At 39.6% G+C, this 27,685-nt stretch overlaps 1 protein-coding gene across 1 annotated transcript in view; it reads left to right on the top strand.

Moving 5' to 3' along the window:
- The first annotated feature begins 2,132 nt into the window (after positions 1-2,132).
- TSGA10 (testis specific 10) overlaps positions 2,133-27,685 on the top strand; it is a 63,720-nt gene continuing 38,167 nt past the window's right edge. Inside the window, exons 1-8 of the mRNA XM_080916949.1 lie at positions 2,133-2,257; positions 6,620-6,835; positions 11,988-12,053; positions 13,129-13,296; positions 13,798-13,956; positions 15,833-16,003; positions 16,090-16,167; positions 17,037-17,188. Of these exons, the coding sequence (XP_080773075.1) occupies positions 13,246-13,296; positions 13,798-13,956; positions 15,833-16,003; positions 16,090-16,167; positions 17,037-17,188 (611 nt within the window). The 5' untranslated portion in view covers positions 2,133-2,257; positions 6,620-6,835; positions 11,988-12,053; positions 13,129-13,245. The remainder of the gene's footprint in view (positions 2,258-6,619; positions 6,836-11,987; positions 12,054-13,128; positions 13,297-13,797; positions 13,957-15,832; positions 16,004-16,089; positions 16,168-17,036; positions 17,189-27,685) is intronic.

Here is a 27,685-nt window from a genome sequence, read left to right as displayed (position 1 = left end):
GAAGATATGAACACTTTCCTAAATGACATAATTTTTTAGATATATTGCTATGTAAAAATGCTGTGGAGTAGTGGACTCCCACAATAACCTGGAAGACTTGAACACATGTTATTCTGTAGCTGTGCAATCTGTGATAGAGTCCCAGAATGAGATAACTCGGGTGGAAGCTGTATGTACACTTTAAGTGTTAGTAGATTTTGTACGGCTGTTTTCCATAAGCTATCATTTTATACTACCACAAATAATGATGTCTAGTTGTGAAGTTAGGTTCTAATGTATGAGTCTTGGGAGGTGGCTCAGAGGTTAAGAGTGCTTCTCTACAAATGTGAGAACCAGAGTTTGAATCCCTGGCACTCATGGGGAAAAAACAGGAATGGACTTACATTCCAGTAACCCCATCGTAGGAAAATGAAGGTAGGTGGATCCTAGTGGCTCTCTGGCCAGTCTTGCCAAAATGGTGAGTTTCCAATTCGGTGAGAGACCTCATTCTCAAAGCAGTAAGGTGGAGCACAATTAAAATGTTCCATGGTCTCCACATTTATACACTCATGTGCATATTAAACACGCACACAGTCATATATCCAATTCAACTGGCCTTTGTCAAGGTGGTGGTTAAAATTATTGTTTTAATTCATATCACACCTCTCAAGGGTATTGAATGTTTCTGTAAATGTTCATATTCTGCTATTTTTTCTGCTAGAATATTCCATTTGCTTTTTTATATTCAGAACTTGTGTTTCAAAGATTGTATCCCCTTAAGGATAAGTAGCAAACATTGGTTACTATACATTGGCAATAGCTAACATGACTAATGGGCTGTCAGATTTGACAAACACGAGTCTGGAGTAGACTCTTGTTTGCCATCAACTCATTTCTTCAGGAAGGTGACAGGGCAGGGTGTGTATCTTTAAAGGCACACTCACTATCATGTGCTATTTGGAAAACAGATACAGTTTTTCCTGTTGTCATCTCCCTGCCCCTTTTTAATTTTTGAAATTGTGTTTTAGTTACACCATTTCTCCTTTCCCTTTCCTCCCTCCATAACCTCCCATATTTCCCTCCAAGCTCTCCTTCAAAACTCTTTTTTCATCAATTGCTATTACATGCAAGTCTTTATTTGTATATACATATGTATTTCTAACTATAACTTGTCGAGTTCATGTACTGTTACTGTATGTACTTTTCAGAGCTCACAGTTTGGCACTGGACAACCAAACTGCTGGCTCTTCTCTTTTGCTCCCAGCTTTACTCAGTTGCCTATAGTTCAGTGTGGTGTTGAGGCTTCATGGGCTTTTCCCTGTCCTGTTTGGCAAGTTTATTGGTGTAAGCCTTGTTCAGCTCAAATTTGTGGGTCATGTGGGTGAGACTTTATGGGTGACATGGTCACATGACAAACTTCCCGATCCTGGGGCTCTACAGTCTTCTGCCATGTTCTCTGAGCCTTAAGGGTGGGAGTGTTTTGTAGATGTACCCATTGGGACCGGGCTCCACAGCTCTGCATGTTGATTAGCTGTGATTTTCTTTAGTGGTCTCCATCTGTTGTAATGATACATTTCCTTGATGAGGGGTAAAGATTATACTTGTTTTGGGGGGTATAAGAATAAATATGTATGGATTGTTGTCAGGGATTATACTGGTTTAGTAAATTTGTGAATTAGTAGATTCTCCCCCAATAACCATGATTTGACTAGCACTGATTAATTATCTAGGCTTCCAGTACCAGGCATGGTGTCTTTCTTGTTGAATTATCTCTTTTGTTTTGTTGTTAAATATTTGTTTTGTGTGGGTGTGTTTGTTTGTGTTCATGAGTATGCTTGTGTACAAGGGTGCCCACAGAAGCTAGAAGGAGGCATCAAATCTCTTGGAGTTGGAGGTATTTATGAGCTGCGTCCCTCAGTTTGAATGCTAGGATCTGAACTCCAGTCCTCTGAGTAAGCACCCTTAACTGCTGAACCATCTCACTAGCCCCAGGTGTTATAAAATCTCAGTAAAGTACAGTTAAAAGCAGTAGAAAATATGAATAAAATAGATTGTTACTGGCTTTCAAAACTTACTGATATGAGAAGTTACAGCTCTGTTTTAAACACTTTTGATTACATCTCTCTTTTTTTTTTTTTTTTTTGGTTAGGGTACCACCAAAGAACATCAGTTTGGTCTCGGGGCTCCAGTTTCTGAAGCTGGAAGAAACCAGAATACTGAACAACTAGAACAAGAAGTGAGAACCCAAGATAGATTCATCTCTACACTGAAATTACAGGTTAGCTTTGGTTTACATATTAATAAATACTTTTCTTCATTAATGTGGCATGTGGGTTTATTTTAGAACAAGAAGATGTAGAGTAAATAATTCCTAATTTAGAGCTTGTTTAAATCTAATTATTCTAAAGTTACTTAATTTGGAGGGGGTTTGGTTGTTTGAGATAGAGTTTTTCTGTGTAACAGTGCTTGCTGGCTGTCCTGGAATTCTCTCTATAGACCAGGCTGGCCTTGAACTCACAGAGATCCTCCTGCCTCTGATTCCTAATGCTGGGACTAAAGGCTTGAGTCACCATTGCCTGGCTTCATACAATTAATCACTTTGCTATAACAGATTCATAGTTATTGAGTGGAAATTATGTATCATGCAGTATTTTTTTTTCTTTCAGGATTATGTTATGTAACCCAGGTTGGCCTCCAACTCAGCAATTCTTTTGTGTTAGCTTCACAAATTCTGTAGTTACAGGAATGAGACCATGCCAGGCATACCAGCTGCTTTTTTTTTTAAGATTTATTTATTTTACATATATGAGTACACTGGAGCTGTCTTCAGACACACCAGAAGAGAGCATCATATCTCATTACAGATGGTTGTGAGCCACCATGTGGTTGCTGGGAATTGAACTCAGAACCTCTGGAAGAGCAGTCAGTGCTCCTAACCATTGAGCCATCTCTCCAGCCCACCATCAGCTGCTTTTTAATGTAGAATCTTACTTAGCCATTTCCAACCATGTGGGATAGTGGTCATTTCTATTGACATACATTACTGTTAAATTCCAAGTGGTTAAATGGTTATGACATTTAGCTAGCAAATGGCGAACAGGATTTCCTTGAACTTTCAAGTTGACAAAGATTTAACTAGAGTGTTCTGTGCTCCAGGTTTGAGCCCATTTGGCACATGATATAATAAAGGCTCTTAAAACAGGCCTTGCAGAAGTGGGTGTAGCCCAGCTGACTGAGTACTTGCCTAGCATTCACAGCACCCTGGGTTTGATCCCAGCACCATACAAACTGGGCAAACTGAACATGCCTCTAATTCTAGCACTCAGGAGGTAGAGGCAGGAGCATCAGAAGTTAAAGGTAATACTCAGACTTCACAATGAGTTTGAGGCCACCCAGGGCTTCCATGAGACTCTCTGCTTGGAGGTGGGAAAGCAGGGACTTTGGGGAAGATAAAGGGGAGTCATCATTTTCTTTCCTGTTTCATCCTGTTAAATGCTGCTTCAGACTGTGCACGTGAGATATAAAACAGCATAACACTTTTCCCTCTTATTAAACACAGATTCTTCCCTCATACAGCATAATCTGAATGACGTATTCCCTCTCTCTACTCCCTCCCAGTCCCTTCCTACGTCCTCTCCCATCCAGACCCACTCACTTTTTGTCTGTCACTAGAAAGAGCAGGCTTCTGTGAGATAACAAAACATAAAACATCTAAAATCTAATAACAGAAAGTAGAACGCATCGTATTGAGAGTTGGACAAATCGAGCCAACAGAAGATTAAAAGAGCCCGAAGCAGCAGAACCAGACACTCATTCTCACAGTCAGGGGTCTATCAAGTTCCAGGAGCCTGCTACTGCCTGTCTGTCCGTCTGTGTGCACCTTCCTCTATACCTATCTTCTTTGTTTCTGTGGATTGTAGTTTGGTTATCATTTTTAATGGCTATCCACATAGAAGCTAGTGCATAAAAAAAAAAAAGTTCCAGAAACACACAAGGCAGATGAGCAAGATAATGACTGCTTGCTTCAAAACGAACAGATTAAAGGAAAACTATAGACCTTTCCTGCCAGCATCTACACTTTAACCCTTTCCAGGTGGGGACAAGGATCCCCATTGGTGGCTCTTCTTGACCTCCTTTCCTTACCTCCACCCTAAGAAGAGTTGGCCTCAAGGGGAACTGAGTAGGGAACCAAGACTTCCATTTCCATCAGGTCGTAGGGAGGCGTGCAGTCTCCGAGGTCAGTAGAGACCGCAGAGGACACCAAGGCATCTGCTTCTACTCTGCAGTAAGAACACTTCCTTCTTGCTAGGGAGGTGTCAGAGGAGAGTGAGGGCAGAGTCAGGACTTTATTTCTCCGGAAAGGGCATCTTTTATGATTTGAATCTGGATTGTTCCATGCAGGTTCTTTCTTTGAATGGCCAGTCTCCAGCTTGTGGCTCTATTTTAGAGGGGGGCCTTCAGGAGGTAAGGCCTGGCTGGTGGAAGTAGCTCTTTAGGGATTGGCCTCTGAAGGTCATAACTGCCCATGGTTCCAGTCTGCCCTCTGCGTCCTGGTCCACCAAGATGTGAACCAGCCCATTCTGCCTGTGTCAGGAACATTTGAGTAAGGCGGAATTAAAAAGTGATGTGTAAGTACTTTGTACATTTATAGATCCCCTTCCTATTTGTTAAAACATTGTTTTTTGTTTCCTGGTTTTGATACTGTAGACTTTAAATCTCACACGTTAGTAGGCTTCACAAAGGGCCATAGTGATAGTTGAATTACCATAATGACCCCAGATGCTTCCTAATGTGACCCATTCAGAATAATAAATGGCCTTGTGACATATTTAGTTAACATAATTTATTGTTGGGTATGGTGATTCTTACCTTTAATTCCAGCACTCAGGAATCAGAGGCAGATGCATTTATTAAATTTGAGGCCAACCTGGTGTACATAGGAACTTCCAAGTTAGCCAAGGCTAAGTAGTGAGACCATGTCTCAAAACAGAAAGACAGAAAAGGAAAAAGTAATTTATGAACCACAGGATATTCTTTATAGAGGGACAAACACAATTTATAGTTTTAAAATAAACTTTCAGTTTTGAAAGAAGTTACCTCTGTAATTGCTTGAAACATTCAAGGTTAAGGCATGACTGACTCAAAACTAAGGCTAGGTACTTAGCAATTTTAGCTGCTACTTACAGGCTTAGATTGTTTTCTTGGGGTGTGGGGGGTGGTATGCAGGGAATAGGGCTTGTATCTCTTATTTAAATTGAGTTAATCTTCTGAAGAAGACCATCATAGGATCTTGCATATAGTATGTGCTCTATAGATAATTGTTAAATATGTTTAACTCACAAGCATTCCTATTATTGCACTTAACATATTACGCCTCAAGGAAACACACATTCTCTGAGGGTAGGCATCTAGTCTGTCCTTGGGATCATTGGAGTTTAATGTGCTTTTTGGTGTTAGTGTTGTGCAGTGAGTGTGCCCTCCCTCCCTCCCTCCCTCCCTTCCTCTCTCCCTCCCCCTCCCCCTCCCTTCTTCCCTCCCTCCTTTTGTCCTGCCCCTCCCCCTTCTCTCTCTCTCTCTCTCTCTCTCTCTCTCTCTCTCTCTCTCTCTGTGTGTGTGTGTGTGTGTGTCTTTACACCTATTGATAGTTTGACACTGGGTTGGGAACTATTGTCCTCCATATTAATCAGCAGATACTAGATTGATGTGACATTTTGTTTAGGCAGGTGAGTTATTGTGTTCAAGAAGAGTTTTCTAAAGAGTTAACAGAGTTTTGAACAGCAAGTAGAAATTTGATTCTTGAGAAGTGAATGTCATTAATTATTCAAATTAACTTTAATTTCTTTATTGCAGACAAGCATTTGGCTTTTTTTTCCTTCTGAAATAAGGTCTCTTTATGTAGCTGGGTTATTTTTAAAGTCATGATCATCCTACCCTAGCCTTTCGAGCGCTCAGATTATGGGCATATGCTACCATGCCTGATTATTGGGCATGCTCTGAACAGTCTGCTTAGAAAGCTATAGGGTTACGTGTGGGAGTGGACTCCAGGAGGAGCTGGGGGAGCATGAGTGTGATTTCAGTGTGTTATATGCTGTATGAAATTCTCAAAGGAAAAGTGGAAAGTGGTTTTTTTTTTAAAGCTACTTAAAGTACTAATTTTGTTTTACTTTGTTTTATTTTTCAAAACAAGGTTCCTCTGTGTAGCTGTCCTAGAACCCACTCTATAGACCAGGCTGACCTTAAACTCAGAGAGCACCTTCCTCTGCCTCTCAGATGCTGGAATTAAAGACATGCAATATCACTGATAGTATTTCTATTAAAAAACCTGAAATTTGACTTGAAGATGCCATTATTAAGAAAAAATAATCTGGTGGCTGGGAATGTGGCTTAGTAGTAGGTTCCTTGCAGACATTCATGGCGGCCTAGATTCAATTTTTACCACACTGATTAGTTAATTCATATTTTCACTTAGTGTTTCTTTCCAGATTGGCAACACTCACATGGTACAAAATGAAAAAGACACAAAGATTGTAGTTAGGTGTTCTTGTCAGTTCAGCAAAATCTGTCTTTCTGATTCTAAGGCCCAGTTGCTTTTCTCAGAGGGACTCTTTTAATGTGATAACTTTCTTTCTGCTTATAACAGATTGAAGATCTCAAACAGACAAATCATGACTTGGAAGAGTATGTTAGGAAACTCTTGGATAGTAAAGAGGCGGTAAGCACTCAAGTAGATGATTTAACCAACCACAATGAGCATCTTTGTAAAGAGTTGATTAAACTTGACCAACTAGCAGAGAAATTAGAAGAGGAAAAGAATTTTGTGGTGGACACTGCCGACAAGGAACTTGAAGAAGCAAAGGTAACTAAATCTCCCGCCGATAATATCTTAGTTGTTCTTTAAGCCCGTGATTGTAAAAGTAAACTGGAAAAGTGAAATTTTCAGGTAATTTGGAAGCTTTTTAGTTTGGCATATATTGTTTATTATAAGGATTAAGTTATATTTTTCTTATAATTATACACACACACACACACACACACACATATTGTGCTCATATTTTCCCCTAAGTTTTATGAGGCTATTAGGAAGTTTTCAAAGCAAGAAGAATGACCTGTATGCACAAGATTGCTCTGCTTCCCAATTTCTTCTCTTTGTATCTTTCCAAACAGATACACTCCCCCATGCTTCATTAGAAGGGTCTTGCTCTCTAGCCTAGGCTTGCCTTGAACTCTGGATCTTCTTGTCTTCCTCAGCTTTCTGAGAACAGGGATTCCAGGTGCCATGCCTATCTAGTTTTTACACACAGTGGTTTATCATTGACTTTTAACCAAATGATAAATGCTTTATGTTGTTAATTTGTTCTTCTTGGTTGACTTAAGAGTTTTAGTTTTTGTTAGGAAGATCTTTATCACATCAAGAATTATAAATTTAACTTCTAAAATTTACCTTTACATTTTTCAACACATCAGGCTCATTCCTTTCATCTGAGAACATTTATCTATAAGTGCTTGCCTGGAGAAGGTCCTAGAACTCCCAGTGAGAATAGATACAGAATAAGCTTATCTCTAGCCCGTAATAATGTATATCACATGGCCACTACACAAGTATTAAAAAGGCTCTTAAAAGTAGTTTGTATATTTTCAACATGTCCCAATAAACTGGTCAGTTTACTTTGACCTTTCAAGCACAGCTTAGAGGTCAATTGAGTACAATCTTTATTTGGACTGTGACCATTGTCAAGTTGAGAGTTTTGCTGTCCTTCATTCTTTATATTAAAAATTAGCTGACTCTTTCCCAGACTGAAGAGAAATATGACTGGCTGAATTCTGACCCTGAGGATGCTCTTTAAAGACAGCATCTATTTTAAAGGTTTTTTAGGAGTAGGTAGGTGTCAAGGTGAATTATTTGGTTTTAAAAGGACGGACTCCAGGAATGGAGAGCCTCTGAATTATAAAGCACAGGCTTTAAGTAAAAATGAAAATATTAAATTCATAGGTTTTTGCCTGGTTCGGAAAAGCATATTTCTAGAAAAATGGTATTTGTGTATGATGTAGGATTTCTGCTACTATGGAGAATTGGAAAGCTATTTGAGCTTCTGAGAGAAAGAGGTTCCCAGCATCATTGGGGTAGTATTGTTGGAGAGAGACTGCAAAATCACAGTAAATCAAAGACGAGCGACCTTAGGATTGGTGCCTTGCTGTGGGAAAGCAACAGCCTTAGTGACGCTGCAGGGCAGGATGGAGATGAGGAGGGTGCGAGGCCATTTGGGGCTGTGGACACCAACACAGTGGTCCTCATCCTTTGCCTTAGCCTTGTATTGTAGGTTTATGATTATCATGATTCTTGTCTAAGTTTGGGGATAGAATCTGAAGTAGCTTCTGATTTGATTGCTGAATGCTTGTGTTCTTACAGTCTCTCATAGGTCCACATAGAATCTAAGGCTAATGGTAGGATTACATTTATTATGGGAAGAATTTATTTGGTTAGTCTTATTTTCAAATACTCATGAAGTAACCTCTCTCATTAAACTGTTTTTGAGTCTTTACTAGTGCACTTTTATTGCTATGTAACAAGCTACTCTGGAAGCTAAGCGATTCCAAACTGTTTTAGGTGAGGTGGTGGTTGAGGTTGAGTTTCTCAGGAACTTGTAAGGAAGGTGACGGTCAGATTGGCTCAGATAGCTTTCTGCAGACATGCTTGGGCCTCAGCAGGAGTCTTCTGTACAATGACAGCTGACCTCTACTTCCTGAGCCAGTGATCCAAGAGTGACAACAAGCTGGAAGCTGCAGTACACATTTCCACCATCTTTGCTTTTTAAAATGACTCACTAGGGCCACGTGTGGCAGCACACACCTGTAATCTCAGCACTGGAGAGGCTAAGGCAAGACGATTGTGAGTTCACAGTTCACAGGGATGCATAGAAAGACCGTCTCAGGGAAAAAGAAGTGGCATTATCCAGAACCGCACTAAGGGAGGCCGGCATCTTCTCACAGCAGCGTCATTAGACATTGCGCACTTTTTGCCTTTGCTTGTCTTCACAGCTTGAGTTAGCATTTATAATTTACACAGCAGCTTCCCAGGCAGTTGAATGTGATTCTCTGTAGTGTGAAAAGTAGGATTGCAAGTTTACTATTAGTTTCTTACACCATATATGTCAGTGTGTGACACACACACACACACACACACACACACACACACACACACACACACACACACAACTTGTCAGTAATAATGTTAAGGACAAGTAACATAACCATAAATCACTGAAAATGACGAGCTATTATGTCAATGGTATTTGCAATTAAACTGAACCCAACTAAATTATGACTTTAATTAAAAGACATTTTCTAAGATGGCAGCAATGTGTTTAAATTTTAATACATTCTATATGAGATATTACAGTTGTTAATGTGAGAGCTCCTGTTTTATTTTAGTTATTTATGTTTGAGTATGAGTTCTTTGCACACATGTATGTATGTATCACATTTGTACCACCTAGTGCCTGCCGAGCTCAAAGAGGCTCCGGAATTGGAATTCTCAGTGCTTGTGAACCACTATGAAGATACTGAGAACTAAGACCAGGTCCTCTGCAAAAGCAGCAAAGGCTCTTAACCTCTGACCCATCTCCCTAGCCCCAGCATGTGTACTTCAAAACGTTTTAATTTCTTTGAAAATGTCATATATGAATACTAAATTATATCATTCCTCTTTCTCTCCTCCTGCTCCTTCCATGTCTTTTCATCCCACTTCCGTTCAAACTCATGTCTTCTTTGTTTTAATCATTATCATTACATGTACACATTCACATGTATTCGGAAATAAGCATAAATACAGCCTAGTGAGCCCATTTGCCGTTGCTGTATGTACATACGTTTAGGGATGACCAGTTGGTAGTGGGTAACTAGTTAGAAGGCTTATCTCTGGGGAAAACTGAATTTCCCTAACTGACATAGACCCATTAATGAACTAGTTCTTTGATACTCTTTTATTATTGCTACCTTTGCATGGCATTCAGTCAGCCAAAATAATTAAATCTACCATATAGAAAATATTGTGTAAAACTTAATATTTATATTTGTAAAATCCAAATCCTGAATTTAAAAAATATATCTTACAATTATTTATTTTATGTATATGATTGTTTTGCCTGAATGTGTGTTTGTGTATCATGTGTGTTCCTTATGCACATGAAGGCTATGCGAAAGCATCATGTCCCCTGGACCTGGAGTTACAGATGCTTCTGAGCCATCACGTGGGTGCAGGAGCACAGCTCCTGTAACTGCTGTATCTCTCTGGACCCCGCTTTATCCTTCGTTAGCTCTTTCCCACAGCATTCCCCTCCTCCACTCTGCCTCATCAGCACTGACCACCTTACTGTTCACTGGAACTCACAAGGGATTCTTTTCCTCTTAGACATATGCTGTGACAGTCCCCTTTTCCTCAAATGTTCACCAAGAGTTTCCTGTGTCCTTATTTAAACCTTGTTCAAGGATGCCTTTCTGTGGAGACTCCCTAATATCTCTGTTCCTAATTCCAGTCTTGTTTCCCATAAACATTAACCCTCAGCTCTGCTTTTCCTTGTCAGTATGGTATACAACTTGATTTAACTTATTTTAACTTAAAAAAATCTATCTTAGTCAGTGTTCTCTTGCTGTCAAAAGACAGCCTGACAGAGGCAGATCTCACAAAGGAAAGCATTTAGTTGGCTTACAGTTTCAGAGGTTCAGTCAGTCCATTATCATCATGGTGGAGAACATGGCAGCAGACAGCACTAGAGAAGTAGTTAAGAGCTACATCCTGGTTGACGGGGCAGGGGAGGGGAGGGGAGCCATAGAAGAGGGGAGACTGACCAGGTATCATTTGAGTTTTTGAAGCCTCAAAACCCATTCCTAGTGACACCTTTCTCCAACAAAGCCACACCTTCTAATTTTTTCAAACCGCTAGGGACTAAGTATACAAATGGCTCATGGGGGCCATTCCTATTCTAACCACCATTTGTTGCATTTGTCTCCCACCTGGTGGCTTATAACTATAGTCCTATAAGGTAGATGCCCTCTTCTTGTGTACAGATGTACATGGAGACACAATTACCCATATACATAAAATAAATCTTAAGAACATCTCCAGTGCCTTAGAATCTGAGTGGTTATAATGTGTTTCTGATTGACATAGACAGTGTTTGATATATATTTTGACTACCATCTTATCTTTCTGTCTGACTAGATTATAAGCTCCCAGGGCAGACATTTGTGTTTTGTTGCATTTATTGTGTTTCCCAGCCTGAGCCAGCGTCACACTCTCAGACACACACAGTAAGGAACCATTACTAGCTGTTAGGAAAGTAAAAACACAGGATTAATGCTTGTTCTATGGGCCAGTTATAATTCTTGTCAGGATAGGCTTAGCACTTTTGTTATAAAGGTTCTATATGTTTCCCATAAAATTTTCAGGTTTATGGGTATATTATATGCACTGAAACTTATTTGCTGCCTTTTAAGCAAAGAACTTTAGTATCTGTAATTTAAAAAAGTCACTTGTTTTGAAACATATGGTGTAGATTTGTCACGTATATAGCTGTGGAGGATCGCTGTACTGTAAATGGAGTATATGTTCAATCATAGAATTGACGCATAAAGTGGGTTGAATGAAGCAGTGCATTAAAATAGTTCTTCAGAGAAAGAAGACTGAACGTGAGTTTCAAAATACTTCAGTCATCGCTTTCTTGTTATAATCCTCAGAATTAAGATTAACATGAACATTTGATGCAGTTAATGATATAATTTTGTACAATATAATAGGTTAATATTTCATGAGAAACATTGGGTAAAGGAACCCCTTTAAAAGTCTGGGTACCTTTACTGCTGAAGGTAGGCAAGCATAGGGGCAGGTTACCTTCTGCTTCAAATAGTCAGTGTGAATGCTTTTATTTTTAAACAGTTTCCTCTTTATATTATTTCTAATTAAATCAATTTAAGCATCTTCAGCATAAATGACAGAATTTCTAATGTTTCAGATTGAACTCATTTGCCAGCAAAATAACATAACAGTATTAGAAGCTACAGTTGAAAAGCTTAAGTCCGTAAGTACATTTTTATAAATTCTTGGTAAGCAATCATTTTTTTATTTAGTTAGTAAGCTACTCAAAGAATTAAATATAGCCGCGTGCCTTTGTGAACAGTAAAACATTTGTTTTCTAAAACGAACTCCCACTAAGAGAGGTTTGTGGGCACCCTCGTCTGCACAGTGTACCATCTTGCCTCTTTGGAGTCGCTGCTTTCCTCTAGACAGCGGCAATAACCCGTGGTGGGTTTTAGCAAAGTGATTTTTAATTGTTACTAGCTTCAACAAGGTGGCTTCAGAATTTTTAAATTTTGATATATAAGGTACATTCTTCTATACTTTAAATTTTGTGTCTTTCATAATTATTTTTTAGTTATAAATTATTACTTAGTACCAGTTGATGTTTTATTTATCTTATAGCATGAAATGAAGTCTTCTGCTTAAATATTTTAATCTGTTATTTAAAATACTTTAAAAAATCTGAAACGTCAACTTTTTCTCAGTATTCATAAAACAAAAATAAAAACATTTTAAAGGTTTTTCTAAATGTCCATGTGAATGGGAGTTCACAGCAAGGCTCCTGAGTGTATGGACGGTTCAGACTCACTAGCACATCCATTCATTGAACAAACACAGCCACTGAAGCACCGTGTAATAGATGGAGTAGGAGAAGTTCCAGTTATTCTGTTTCTAAGATTTGTTTCAGGGCTGCATGTTTCTGAAATCCCTAATTGTGTGTGTGTGTGTGTGTGTGTGTGTGTGTGTGTGTGTGTGTATGTGTATGTTTATATATGTATATAATTATATATTAAATATAAAGAAAATATATAATAAGCATATAATATATAATAGCATATATATTCTTCTCCAAACGATTAACTAAATGTAGTGTCTTATTCAAATAAAGCACACCAAAATGGTGAAGATTGCTTTAAAAATGGTGTGCTTTCTTTTTAAATAGTAAATAAGTGTTTACATGTTCTATTTTTAAAATTATTAAATTTGATATTTTGAAGATTTCTTTGTGTTTCTATTTTAAAAGGATGTTATAATTTAGCTTTAAATAATTGCTTAACTTTTTCCTCCTTGGCAAGATAATTTTAGAGACTGAAAAAGCACAAAATAAATCTCCTTCTAGACTTGATTCCTTTGTCAAGACTTTAGAAGCAGACAGAGATTATTATAAGACTGAAGCTCAGAATTTGAGAAAAATGATGAGAAATAGATCTAAGAGTCCAAGACGCCCGTCGCCATCTTCCCGGGTAGGTTTAAAGGACATTTTTTAATCTTTTAGTTTGTTTCTCAAGTTCTGACTTTTATTCTTTGATTTATCTAATTTGGAACTGACTAATGTAATTTTTTTTTATGAATTACAGTATGAAAGAGGTTGGGAGATATGGCACAGTGAACAATAAAACTCTTTATTCCCAGTCAAAGGGAATGGGAGCTACTTGAACCAATGCGGTGCAGTTTGGGATTAGGTTGTAAAAGGCGATTCTGTGGTTGTTCTTCATCTCCTTTATCCGTGGTTGTGGTCACTTCAGGAGAGACTGCACTGCCAGCAGCCTCACTCACAGTCCCCTCAGGGCTGTAAGAGAGAATCCCAAGCCTGGACTACTGCTGGCTTAGCACCTGGTGGGCAGAAGCAGGGGGTCAGGAATTCAAGGCTTCATAGTGAGCTCAGGTCAGCTTACTATTGAGACTCTGTCTCAACAAGCAGAAAGTAAAGCAAGAACTTGAGATATCTTAAATAATAATTCTAGGCTGCAAACTGTGATGTAGAGCTTTTGAAGTCAACTGCAAGAGACCGTGAGGAGCTGAAGTGCATGCTGGAAAAATACGAACGTCATTTGGCAGAAATCCAAGGCAATGTCAAGGTTCTCACATCTGAGAGAGACAAGACCTTCCTTCTTTATGAGCAGGTAAGCGTATAACTATAACGACAGATTGTATACGTTACAGCACTCACTTCTAGAGGTTTGCAATTCTTGTATAGGTTTTATGATCGCAAGTAAACATGCCAGTCAATACAATCTAACACTTGGAATTGCATTTTTTTTTCCCCTAAGATATCCTCTTTTCCTTTTCTTTTATTGTGGTGCTGGGAATCAAACCCCAGAACCTTGTGTAGGCAAGTATTCTACCTCTGGGCTACATCCACAGCCCTGTTCTCAAGGTACTCTTTCTTTTTCAATGCAATATTTTTTCACTAAGTAATTTATTTATTTATTCACCTTACATCCCAATAGCAATTCCTTCCTCCTCTTCATCTAGACCCACCCTCCCACCCCTCTTTTCCCATTCTCCTCTTCTTTCCCTTCTCCTAGTCTCATCAGGACCAAGTGCATCCTCATCCACCGAGACCAGACAGGGCAGCCCAGCTATTAGTGGAAAGGGATTCAAAGGCAGGCAACATAGTCAAGGACAGCTGCCACTCCACATTGTTTGGAGAACCCACATGAAAACCAAGCCGCACATCTGCTATGTATTTGTAGGCGGCCTAGGTCCAGTTCATGCATGCATTTTGGTTGGTGGTTCAGTCTCTATGAGCCCTCATGGGCCCAGGTTAGCTGACTCTGTAAGTCTTCCTGTGGTGTCCTTGATCTCTCCAGCTCCTTCAATCTACCCCTCCCCCCAACTCTTCCTCAAGACTCCCTGAGCTCTGCCTGACGTTTGGCTGTGGGTCTCTACGTTTTTTCATCCACTGCTGGATGAAGCCTCTCAGATGACAGTTGTGCTAGTCCGCAAGCATAGCAGAGGATCATTAATAGTGTCAGGGGTTGGCTCTCTCCCATTGGATGGGTCTCAAGTTGGGCCAGTCATTGATTGGCCATTCCCTCAATCTCTGCCCTATATTCATCCCTGCACATCTGTCTTGTAGGCAGGGCAAGTGTAGATATTAAGAAACTGTATATCTTTTTGTGAAACCAAAAAAACATGTGTCTTAGTTAGGGGTTTATTGAACAGACATCATGACCAAGGCAAGTTTTATAAGGACAACATTTCATTGGGACTGGCTTACAGGTTCAGAGGTTCAGTCCACTATCATCAAGGTAGGAGCATGGCCGCATCCAGGCAGGCATGGTGCAGGAGGAGCTGAGAGTTCAACATCTCCATCTGAAGGCCACTAGGAGAAGACTGGCTTCGAAGCAGCTAGGAGGGTATTAAAACCCATGCCCATAGTGTCATACCTAATCTAACAGGGCCACACTTCCTAATAGTGCCACTTCCTGGGCCAAGAATATACAAACCATCACAACCAGCTGAGTAGATAATCATCAAAATTGAGAGTCAGGAAGCAAAGTGGGACATAAAATCATCTGTAGATATGCAGCAGGTCTGGGGCCTCAGGATTGTTAAGTAAGTGTTCAGAGACCATGTTGGGCAGTGAGTAAGGGCTGGTGGAACCTCCTGTCAGGGTAGACGTACCTAAGGCATAGAATAGCACATAGAGAGATAGAGCAAAAATAGGGAAAAAAGAGAGGCATTGTGCAGTGATCATTAGACAAATATTCCGCTGAGGTATGTTGAGGTCAAATTTATACCTCAGAGTGAGTAAGTGGAACATACCAAGTCTATTTCTTAGCTCCATGCTTATACATATATATCACACACACATATACACACATATATACATATATCACGTATACGCATACTTATTTGTGAACTCTTGAGAATAAAAATGCTACCATTTCCTTATTTCCTTGTTGCTTGCATATTACTCTGGTTTTGGTTTTAACCGACTGCATGTGTAATTTAAGTTTTTCTTTTTAAAATTTCTATGGGTCTCTATCATAGGCACAGGAAGAAATTGCTCGACTTCGACGAGAAATGATGAAAAGCTGCAAGTCTCCTAAATCAACCACAGCGCACGCTATTCTTCGTCGGGTGGAGACGGAAAGAGATGTCGCCTTCACTGATTTACGAAGAATGACCACAGAGCGGGATAGTCTGAGGGAGAGGCTCAAGGTGTGGCAGTGTTCTGTGTGTCTTCAGAGATGCAGCGTGAGGGCAGTGGCACTGAGCGGGCTTCGCTGTGCTTGTGTCTTAAACAGATTGCTCAAGAGACAGCGTTCAACGAGAAGGCTCACTTGGAACAGCGGATAGAGGAGCTGGAGTGCACAGTTCACAGCGTAAAACAAATCCCTCGCTCCTTCTCCATGCTCCTCCCTTTCTCTTTTCACTGTTAGGAAGAATTCCTGTATTTTTCTAGGATTTCATTTGCAGTCCTAAACTGTTTAAGGTGGTCTGTATAAAGTGTTATTTCCCTAATCCCGCATCACCCGTCCTCACAGTTAGTCTCCTCTGGATGGGGTGCAGCCTTTACTGTTGGTGTGTTTGGTTGCACAGCTTTTTTGTTTTCATTGTTAGGATGTAGTGTCAGGAGTATTCATTTTAATTAATGCATTAATTTACTGGGAGGTGTGCAGGGTCTCATGTAGCCTAGGTTGGCTTTGAACCATGATTCTGCTGCTTCAACCTTCTGAGTGTTGGCACTGTAGTGCCACTGAACTTGGCTCAGTTTTCATCTTTTTCTCATCTCCATGCTCAGTTATAGATAATATTGCTCAATATGAGTACATCAAGCAGTTGAGATGCTCTAGATGTTTATTTGCAGTGTCTTAAGGGTTTGAATGTACTGATATGTTCATTTGAGGTATTTTCCTATATGTAAAAAGCAAACAAGAGAAAAAAAAGATCTTCACAATCTTACTCTATATGTAATGCATTAATCTTGCATAATGAATGATCTTTTTCATATTCATTATGTATATAGTTAAGCTGAACCAGACTGAGGAAGGACTGACATTCTGAGATAGACAGGCTTTATAGCAACACTATGTGGTGACTTGGTTTTACTCCTATTAGAGCATACTTTCTCCGTAAGACCTTCTGCAGTGTTCGTGTCCACCCCAGTGACTGTCTCATGGTGGAGAGTCTGTGCTTTGTAGGAGTCTCTCTGCGCACTGATGGCGGCTCCCTTTGTCATTCGCTTGTGCAGCTTGACGATGAGCGCATGGAGCAGATGTCAAACATGACTTTGATGAAGGAAACCATAACCACTGTGGAAAAGGAAATGAAGTCATTAGCAAGAAAGGCAATGGACACCGAAAGTGAGCTTGGCAGACAAAAAGCAGAGAATAATTCTTTGAGGTAAACACTACATTGCCGTTAAACAACCAACAGTTTGCTGTACTGAACTGCTCTGCTTCATAGTACATTAATTATCTGTTATCTTCAGTTTATGAAAACATTTATAGGAGGCAGTTGTAGAAACATAAGCAACATGTAATGGTGTCCCCAGAACACTTAGCCAGAAAACGGCCCTACACTCATTCTAACCTTCCGTCTGCAGCATAGCATGTGTGGAGTTTAATGTTCTTACACAGTTTTTATATGGCCCTCTGACAACTGAGATACTTAACTTCAGTATTTTGTTGTTTAGGGGACTTTTAGGGGACTTTTAGAACATTAAATTCTGTTCTGAGATCTGAACAATTTAAGAAAGCCCAGACTCGGGTTGGAGAGATGGCTCAGCTGTTTAGAGAACTGACTGTTCTTCCCACAGTCCTGAATTCAATTCCCATCAACTACATGGTGGCTCACAACCATCTGTAATGGGATCTGATGCCCTCTCCTGGTGTGTCTGTGTACTCATACATGAAATAAATAAATCTTAAAAAATAAAAATAAAAAAAGCCCAGACTCAAAACCTTAAGGAAAAGATGGATCCTAACATAGGAGTAAATTGATTAACCCTTTCTAAAAAGTTAAGCTGTTGAAATCATATCACCTGTGTTGCTTAATCAGACTCCTTTCCCTCAGTGTGGTTATCTTAAGATTTGTTCTTCATGTATCCATGTCCTATACAATCTATACTGTTTGGTTGCTGAGCTGTATGCCATTGTGTGGGTCTGTACTCTGACAGCTGCACTGTTTCCAGTATAGGGCTATAATGAATAAAGCCACTAAGTTCTTCCCTTTGTAAGTCTTAGTGTGGACACACGTTTTCTTTCTTGGATTAGTATGTGGAATAAATGCTAAGCTTTCAGGGAAATCATTAGAGCCTTTCTCAGTGTGGCTGTAGTGCTGTGCATTTCTCCAGCAGTGTTGAGCTTTTCAGTAGTTACATATTCTGCTGACATTTGGTGTGCAGTTCATTTCTAACACCAGCTATTATTTTGTTGTATAGTTCTTTTTTTAAGTTTTATAAAACATTTTAGCTTTAATGTGGAACAGTAAAACTTGTATGTATTTAAAGACTACAGTATGTTTTGATACGTATACACTGTGAAACGAAACTTTGTGAACGTTCCTGCTGTACTCATTGCCCCCAGCTCCTGTTTGTGCAGGTAAGTGCTTGGTGCTGGCCGCTAGGCAGCTCTTTTCTGGCCCTTTGTTTCTTTCTTCTGTATGTGTGAGCTAGTGGTTTTCTATATTGAGGCCTGAGTCTCATTGTCTTTCATGTCTTAGGTTTGGTTCTTTGTGGCTATCATGAAGTTTACTTCTGCAGTCCCTACTTATGGCAGTCTTTTCCCTGAGGACAGCATCACTCACCGAGGGCCGCTGTCTAGTGAGACAGATACACTCTGGGGGAATATGTACATAAGTGGCTTTGCTACATCAGTGGAGTAGCTGTATCTTTCAGTGTTTGAAGCACTTTTAAAAATACAAAATACTATACTCATAGATCAGTGCCTTGTTCAACCATCTTCAGAGAAGCTTCTTCCTGCAGCAGATGGGAACAAACACAGAGACCCACAGCCTGATAATGTACAGAGAGAGACCTTGGAACACTGAGCCCCAAATGGATGTCTCCATCAAATCCCTCCCTGCAGTGCTCAGGGAACCTGGTGGAAGAAGATGTAGAGAGATTGTGAGACCCGGAGGGGTTGGGGGACACCAAGAAAGCAAGGCCCTTTAAATCACACCAGCAAAGTTCATCGGAACTCGCAGAGGCTGAAGCAGCAGGCACGGGGCCTGCGCGGGTTTGCACCAGTCCTCTGTGTGTACATTACAGCTTCCAAATGAGTGGTTTTTGGGATTCCTGAGTGTGCGAGCGAGTGGGTCTCTGATTCTTGTGCCTTCTTTTGGACTCTTTTTCTTCTGTTGGTCTGTCTTGTCCAACTTTGATATGATAGTTTTTGTTTTATAATATTTTGTTCTTTTCTAATGAGAGAGAGAAAGGGAGACTGAATGGAGGGAAGGTAGGAAGGAACTGGGAGGGGTTTAAAAACAAGAAATAAAAAGAAACCAAAGTAAATACATGAATAACTTAAAATGGTAGTTGTCCTTACAGGACTGACGTGGTAGTGCAGTTTTGATCTGTGTTAATACATGCACACTACACTCCTGCAGCTGAGCACTAGTTCTCTCCAGGGGTCCACAGCTCCTCTTCGCTGTCTCTTCTCCAGCAGTGCTTCTAGGTGCCGTGCTGTGAGTTTGCACGCTGTTTCTTCTGCTTCGTCATGGTGGCTGCTGAGCTGCCTCACTTTTACTCCTCGTTATGTCTGCTTTAACTCCACATTTCTGTTAGGCTCCTAGAAATAATTACAATCTATCTGCGGAATCTTTCATTTGTGTGTTATTTTACCTGATTTCATTAACATGTCTATTTATGTTCTCTTATAGCTTCATTAACTACCTTAATCATTTATTTTGAATTTTTGTTCATGTGCCTTCAAGATTTATATTATTGGGGGATTGTGTCAAGTGTTTTTCCCCCTCACAGTTCTTTGTTTGAGTTGATGTGTGCACATTTGTCACTGAGTTTCAGTAGGGAAGCATCTTCACACAGTAGTGAGTACAGAAACCATTCGACGCAGTGGAGAAGGCACAGTGGCCGGTGTGTCAGTTGTGCTTAGTGTCAGCAAGGCTGTGGGTGTGTGTCCTTAAAGCCATGGCTGTGGATGTCTGAGCGACGCTGATGCTGTGGCAGCTCTTTGTTTGTTTCTCTTCTCCAAGGAGAGACTATGAATGAGGACGTCTGCTTGACGCCTGCGCAGTATACGTGGCCATGCCTGGTCCCAGAGCCCAGGTCCAGCATGGTCGTGCTTGGCCGCTTTTGCTCCAAGGATGGATGAACGGATGTTTGCTCCAGCAGTGGTAGTGGCCTTTGCAGGGTGACTGGGGAACTCGGTGTGGAAATGAGATGTGTGGAGTGACTCTTGAGCTCAGTGCATCAGCTTGCTCTCCCTGCTTCCACACAAGATATCTGGTCCTGCGTGTTTGTGGAACACTGGTAAAATTAAAGCACATGCACCACACATGCACATGTGTGTATGCCGAACACGCACAGCACATGGGACAGGCCCCAGGCAGTGCTTGTCTGTGGAAGTGCTGCTTCTGGTATCTGAGCTGCAAGCAAGCCCAGGTAGCTTATTGCTTGAAGTACACGTGGATATTGGAAAAGTGGTCACAGCCCCAGGGCAGGGGACAAAAATGACTTCTTTTTGAGAGGATGACATAGCACTTTCTCCCCATTTAGCTGACCTGACCTGTGGTGGGGATTGACGGTGGTTATCTTCAGGGTGAAAGTTGCAGTGTCTCATGCAGAGTAGGCCCCTGGTGACCAAGGCAGCAGCCTGTATACATGGCTGGTACTAGTTCTTAGTGCCTCCAGTTGTCCCAGGTGTGTGTGTGTGTGTATGTGTGTGTGTGTGTGTGTGTGTGTGTGTGTGTGTATCTTTTCTGTAATACTGTATTACTGTTTTTTTTTGTGTGTGTTTTTGTTTTGTTTTGTGGGTTTTTTGTTCTACCCCAGCCTTCTAATTTCTAGGATCACAGACCTTGGCCATCACCCTGACCTTCCATGTTGTTAAAGTAAATTTTGTTTTTATTTTTGAGAATGAAACTCTATACTGGCTGTCTTAGCTTGCGTTCTTCATATTGTAAATAAAAACCGTGACCAAAAGCAACTTGGGGAAGAAAGGTTTATTTGCCTTACATATCCTGGGTCACAGTCCATTCAGGGAAGTCAAGGCAGCAGCCAAAGCAGAGCCCATGGGAAATGCTGCTTACCACTCTGACCCCGAGACTCATTCAATTTTCTGTCTTAAACACACCATAGCCACTTGCTTAGGGCAGCACCACCTATGGTGGCCTGGGCCTTCCCACACAGTTACTAATCCAGAAAATGCTATGGGATTGTCTGCAGGCCAATTTAGTGGCCACATCTTTGCAATTAAGATCCTCTTTCCCAAGATGAGTCCAGGTTTGTGTTTGTGTAACCCTGGTTTTCAAAGGGACTCTATCTTGCTTCCACTCCAACAGTGTGCAAAGGGTGCAGTTTCTACACATTCCTGTTAACGTTTGTTATTTCCGGTTGCTTTTGGTGGTTATACCGAAAGGTGTGAGGCATCACATGGGGTTTGGATTTGTATTTCCATAATGAGTCATGATGCTGAGCATCTTCCTGAGCATCGTTTCTTGGTTATTTGTTTGTCTTCTTTGGAGAATTGTCTTACTTACATTCATTGCCTTTCTCCCCATATTGACATTTATTCATTGTGCATAATACTAGGTTTCATAAGGATATTTTATGAACACACACACACACACACATATATGATCATAGTGTATGGTATTTATGTTCCTTTTCTCTCACACAGCTCCACTTTTCTCTTTCTTCATTAGCTCCATTGTTCCTCTAGACACTTTGCTTCTACCTTCATGTCATGATTCATACATGATTTTATATATCTGTATAAAATCTTGGCTCTACAGATGAGAAGTAATATGATAGTTGTCTTTCTGGGTCTAACAATTTATTGAATATAATGACTGTTATCTGATTTTATTTTCCTACAAACAACATAGTTTTATTCTTCCTTATGATTGCATAAAATTCCATTGTGTGTGTATACCATATTTTCTTTATCCATTCCACTGTTTATGGGCACTTAGTTGGTCCCATAACTACTGGGAAGAGTGCTGCAGTAAACATCATTAGCAAGAATCTCTGTGATGTGTTGGCTTAGATTCCTTGTGGTAACTACTCAAGAATTGTATAACTGGGGATAATGGTAGATTTATTTTAAATTTTCTTCTAGAAAGTTACATGCTGACTTCCAGGTGTTTGTCCTTAATGCATCTCGTATATGCTTGCTTTTCTCTCTCTCTCTGTCCCCCCCCCCCTCTCTCTCTCAAGGTTTTGAACTTGCTCTATAGACAAGGCTAGTGTTGAAATCACAGAGATCTGCCTGTCTCTGCCTTTTGTGCCTTTTGACTGCTGGGATTTAAGGCGTGCACCACAACCATCCAGCCTGGAAAGCTTTTAAAGACTGTGGAAGCTTTTTATTGATTTTTAAAATTTCTCTGCACATAATTCTTATACAATAATTTTATGGTCTGTTGGGGCAAGAAACTAAAAGTGACCACATGTGACTGGGATAATATGCTTTTCAAAAATACATCTTAGTTTTGCAGCACAATGGTATTTAAAGTCATCCGTGTCATTGTAAGTGATTTAATATTTTTAAAATGCTTGTACTGCCCTGTGGAATTGATAAAACTACATGTGTTCAGTCAGTTGGTGAATGTTTGGGTTTATTACTTTGTTTTTTACTCTTAAGGAATAAGGCAGGAATATCTATCTATTATATATATGTGTATATATATATATGCATATAAACCTTTTGTTCTTTACTTATTTTTGTTTTGTGTATGTGGGCATATTGCCTGCATTATGTCTGTGCATTATCACATGTACAATAACTATGAAGGCCTGAGAAGGGCATTAGATCCTCTGGAACTGGAGTTGGAAATAGGTGCTAGCTGCCATATGAGCAGTTAACCAGTAGAACCTGGCTTCTTTATCTGAGTACCAAGTGCTCTTAACCTCTAAGCTGTCTCTAGCACCTGTACATGTTGTTGGTTTATAGCTATATTTATTTTGTGGGGTTAATAGTGGAATTTTTGGGTTATATGATAAGTAGTCTTTAATTTTACAAGAAATGTCCAAATAGTGTTCTGCAGTGATTGTTTATTTAATAATATAACTAATAATTTAGGATACCTGTCTTCTTAGGGCTCTCAGAGAAAATTAAGCCCTATACTATTCAAGTAAGTGTTACAGGTAGGAAGCTACCATCCAGTGATTCTAGATTCCTATAAATCTACTGTGATTCTAATTTGTACTGTTGAGAAATTGAGACATATACAGGATCCTTCTGGTTTCCATCTGCACCTGGAGCTGACCTTGTGCCACAGCTCACTGTATCTAAATCCTGCTGGGAATTTGTCTCCTAAGAGTGCTGACACACCTGAGAGCACATGTTAGATCACCACTTTCCCTCAAATACCTGGCCCAAGAGGGACCTGCTCAGAGCCCTCAGGACACAGGAACCAAGGAACATCCAGGGACAAGATCCTTCCAGTTTCTATCTGTGCACTAGATCTGACCCTGTGCCACAGATCTCCATACCCAAATTCTTCCCAGGAAGAGGTTTTCTTTCAGGAGTGCTGATACACAGGCTTACAGGAAGGACAAGCTCCAGTCAGAGACAGCAAGACCAACTAACTCCAGAGATAACCAGATGGCAAGAGGCAAGAACATAAGCAACAGAAACCAAGGGTACTTGGCATCATCAGAACCTAATTCTTCCACCACAGCAAGACTTGGATATCCTAACACACTGGAAAAGCAAGATTCTGATTTAAAAATCAAATCTCATGAGGATGATAGAGGACTTTAAGAAGGACAAGTAACTCCCTTAAAGAAATACAGGAGAACACAGATAAATAGGTAGAAGCCCTTAAAAGAAACACAGAATCCCTTAAAGAATTAGAGGAAAACACAACCAAACAGGTGAAGGAATTGAACAAAACCATCTAGAATCTAAAAATAGAAATAGGAACAATAAAAAAAAATTCACAAAGGGAGACAACCTTGGAGCTAGAAAATCTAGGAAAGAGATCAAGAGTCATAGATGAAAGCATCACCAACAGAATACAAGAGATAGAAGAGAGAATATCAGGTGCAGAAGATACCATAAAAAACATTGACACAACAGTCAAAGAAAATGCAAAATGCAAAAAGCTTCTAACCCAAAACATCCAGGAAATCCAGAACACAGTGAGAAAATCAAACCTAAGGATACTAGATATAGACGATAGCAAAGATTCCTAACTTAAAGGGCTAATAAATATTTCAACAAAATTATAGAAGGAAAATTCCCTAATCTAAAGAAAGAGATGCCTATAAACATACTAGAAGCCTATAGAACTCCAAATAGATTGAACAAGAAAAGAAATTCCTACTGTTACATAATAGTCAAAACACCAAATGTACAAAACAAAGAAAGAATATTAAAACAGTAAAGGAAAAGGGTCAAGTAACATATAAAGGCAGACCTATCAGAATTACACCAGACTTTTCAACAGAGACAAGAAGATCCTGGGCAGATGTCATACAGACCCTAAAAGAACACAAATGCTAGCCTAGGCTACTATACCCAGCAAAACTCTCAATTACCATATATGGCGAAACCAAGATATTTCATGACAAAACCAAATGTACACAATATCTTTCCACAAATTCAGCCCTACAAAATATAATTGATGGAAAACGCGAACAAAAAGAGGGAAACTACAACCAGGAAAAACAAAGTAGTTTTTCAACAAACCCAAAAGGAGATAGCCACACAAACATAATCATACCTCTAACAACAAAAATAACAGGAAGCACAATTGCCATTGCTTAATATCTCTTAATATCAATGGACTCAATTCCCCAATAAAAATACATAGACTAACAGATTGGATATGTAAACAGGACACAGCATTTTGATGCATACAGGAAACACACCTCAATGACAAAGACAGACACTACCTCAGAGTAAAAGGCTGGGAAAAAATGGTTCCAAGAAACAAGCTGGAGTTGCCTTTCTAATATCAAAAAATTGACTTTAAACCAAAAGTTAGCAAAAAAGATAAGGAATGACACTTCCTACTCATCAAAAAAAAAAAAAATCTACCAAGATGAACTCTCAATTCTATGTTTAAAATGCAAGGGCACCCACATTCATAAAAGAAACTTTACTAAAGCTCAAAGTATACATTGTATCTCACACAATAATAGTGGGAGACTTCAACACTGCACCCTCATCAATGGACAGATCATGGAAACAGAAACTAAACAGAGACATGGTGAAACTAACAGAAGTTATAAATCAAATGTATTTAACATACCATAGAACTTTTCATCCTAAAACAAAAGAATGTACCTTCTTCTCAGTACTTCATAGCTCTCCAAAATTGACTGATATAATTAGTCACAAAACAGGCCTAAACAGATACAAGAAGATTGAAATAATCCCATGCATCCTATCAGATCATGATAGACTAAGGCTAGTCTTCAATAACAACAAAAACAACAGAAAGCCCACATACACATGGAAGCTGAACAATACTCTACTCAATGATAACTCTGTCATGGAGGAAATAAAGACAGAAATTAAAGACTTTTTAGAATGTAATGAAAATGAAGGTACAACATACCTAAACTCATGGAATACAATGAAAGCAGTGATAAGAGAAACTGAGAAATATTACTATTGCAATTTTATTTAATTCTTAATTTTCTTGTAGAGCCCTACTTCAAAAAAGTTATATGGGTGGGTTTTTGTTGTTGTTACTATTTTACTTTCTAGTGAACATTTATTATTGTCCCTCTCTGATTTCTGAATGTATAGGACCTTTTTGTGCTACTTCTATAGCTTTTTTGTTTATTATGTACTCATGTCTTTTGTAAATACTTTATTTTATTATTTAACTTTCTATATTAATTAATACAGGACTCAGTGAAGTTCTCATAGAATTGGGTAAATTATGTTTGCATTCAAGCAGTAATGGAAAATACTTCTGAATCAAGTGATAAATGATTTTTGAAAATAGGGCCGTATAAAGAAATCAAAGAAAACCCATGCAGTAGGAAGTTCAGTTTTAGAATTGCCAGGAGATATCTATACAAAAATGCTTTTCTTCTGGTTGTTTTCCCTAAGTCTCACAAATATTAAAGTGATATTCATACATGTTCCTTTGTATACCTGTACTAACTGGTTTAATTAACTAATATTTGATACAGGGTCTCCTTATATGGCCCTGGCTGGTCTAGGACTCACAGAAATCTGCCTGCCATGCCTCCCAGGTGCTGAAACTAAAGGCATATTTTACCACTTTTTTAAAAGGATTTTTAAAAAAAAAAAAATTATACTTGAGTCTTTAATCCCAGTACTTGGGAGGCAGAAGCAGGCAGATATTTGAGTTCAAGGCCAACCTGGCCTATAGAATGAATTCCAGGACAGCCAGGGCTACACAGAGAAATTCTGTATTAACCTCCACCCAAATCATGTTTGTATGTGTCTGTGTGTCTGTGTATGGATATATGCCCAGATTGTAGGTGCCTTTGAGGTCAGGGATGTCAAATGTCCATAGAGCCAGAGTTACAGGTAGTTGTGGGCACTCCATGTGTGTGCTGGGAACCAAACAGGTCCAAGAGTAGTACATATTTTTGACTGCTGAGCCAGCTCCACTAACTGGTTTAACAACAGTAGGATCAGTATTTAAGAAGCTTTTTTCTTTTTCTTTTTTTTTTTTTAAGAAAGCATCTTAAACAAGGCCAGTTGACAATGGAATAAATTTAACAGCTTATTTTTATTTTTTGTGTTTAAAATTCCATCTCTGGAATGAAGCCAGTTTGATTATAGTATGTGGTTGCTGTACAGGTAGACTAGTCTTTGTTCTGAGATTACCTCTAACTCTTCTGCTCCTTCCCTCCAAATGTGTGTGTATGTCTATCTATATATTCAAGTGTTCCAAAAAATATACATTCAATAACCCCACCCCAGGGCTTTGGTGCTGTCTACTGGGAGCATGGACAAGCTGCCAATAGCCACCCCTTGAAAAAGTGACTGTCCCTCTCGTCCCAACAACCAACTGCCAGTAGATCCTTGGCTAGGAGTTTGGCCTTGGGATTCACTCCTACCACCATGTTAGAATTTTTAACTAGTTTGATCTTGTGCAGGTAAACATAGTTGTGAATTCATGCATTCAAAACTCATATTATATCCTAAAGATAGCACTTAACAGCACTCCTCTCTACCCTCTGGTTCTTACACTCTTCTTGCCTTCTCTCTTATGACATTCCCTAAGCATTCCAAGTAATTTATTCTCAACACTCTGAACAGGTAGGAGCCTCTGCATTAACCACCTACTGAAGCAAGAAGCTTCTTAGCCAAAAGTTGAGAAAGTTCAAATCTATGAATTAAGCAAAACAGAAATTTAGAAGGCAGTTTGACATGATCATTTAGAAAAACAACACTAAGCAATTACTTCTTGGGCCTATGGCTTTTCCTATCCATGAATTTTGGCCATATTTACAGTACAAAACACGAAGTACCCTTCTCAGTCAGACCTCAAATCCAATCAAGACCTCAATCCAACAGTTGCTTACCCTACACACAACCTTGCCATTATTGTGTCATTGTCTGTCGCACTGTTGCCTAGCAGGTAAGATGTATAGCCTGTGTAAGACCATTCATGTCATTTCCTCCTAGAAGCCTGCATAGCACCTTCCAGCACTGTGAAAGCCATGCCATCTTTTCACAGGGACACAAGGCGACATCTCTGTGTCCTGCAACCTAAGGATTT

Source organism: Micromys minutus (assembly GCF_963924665.1).
Source record: "Micromys minutus genome assembly, chromosome: 5".
Classification (NCBI taxonomy): Eukaryota; Metazoa; Chordata; class Mammalia; order Rodentia; family Muridae; genus Micromys; species Micromys minutus.
The sequence above is the reverse complement of the archived record's forward strand: the minus strand, read 5'-3'. Positions and strand labels throughout refer to the sequence as shown.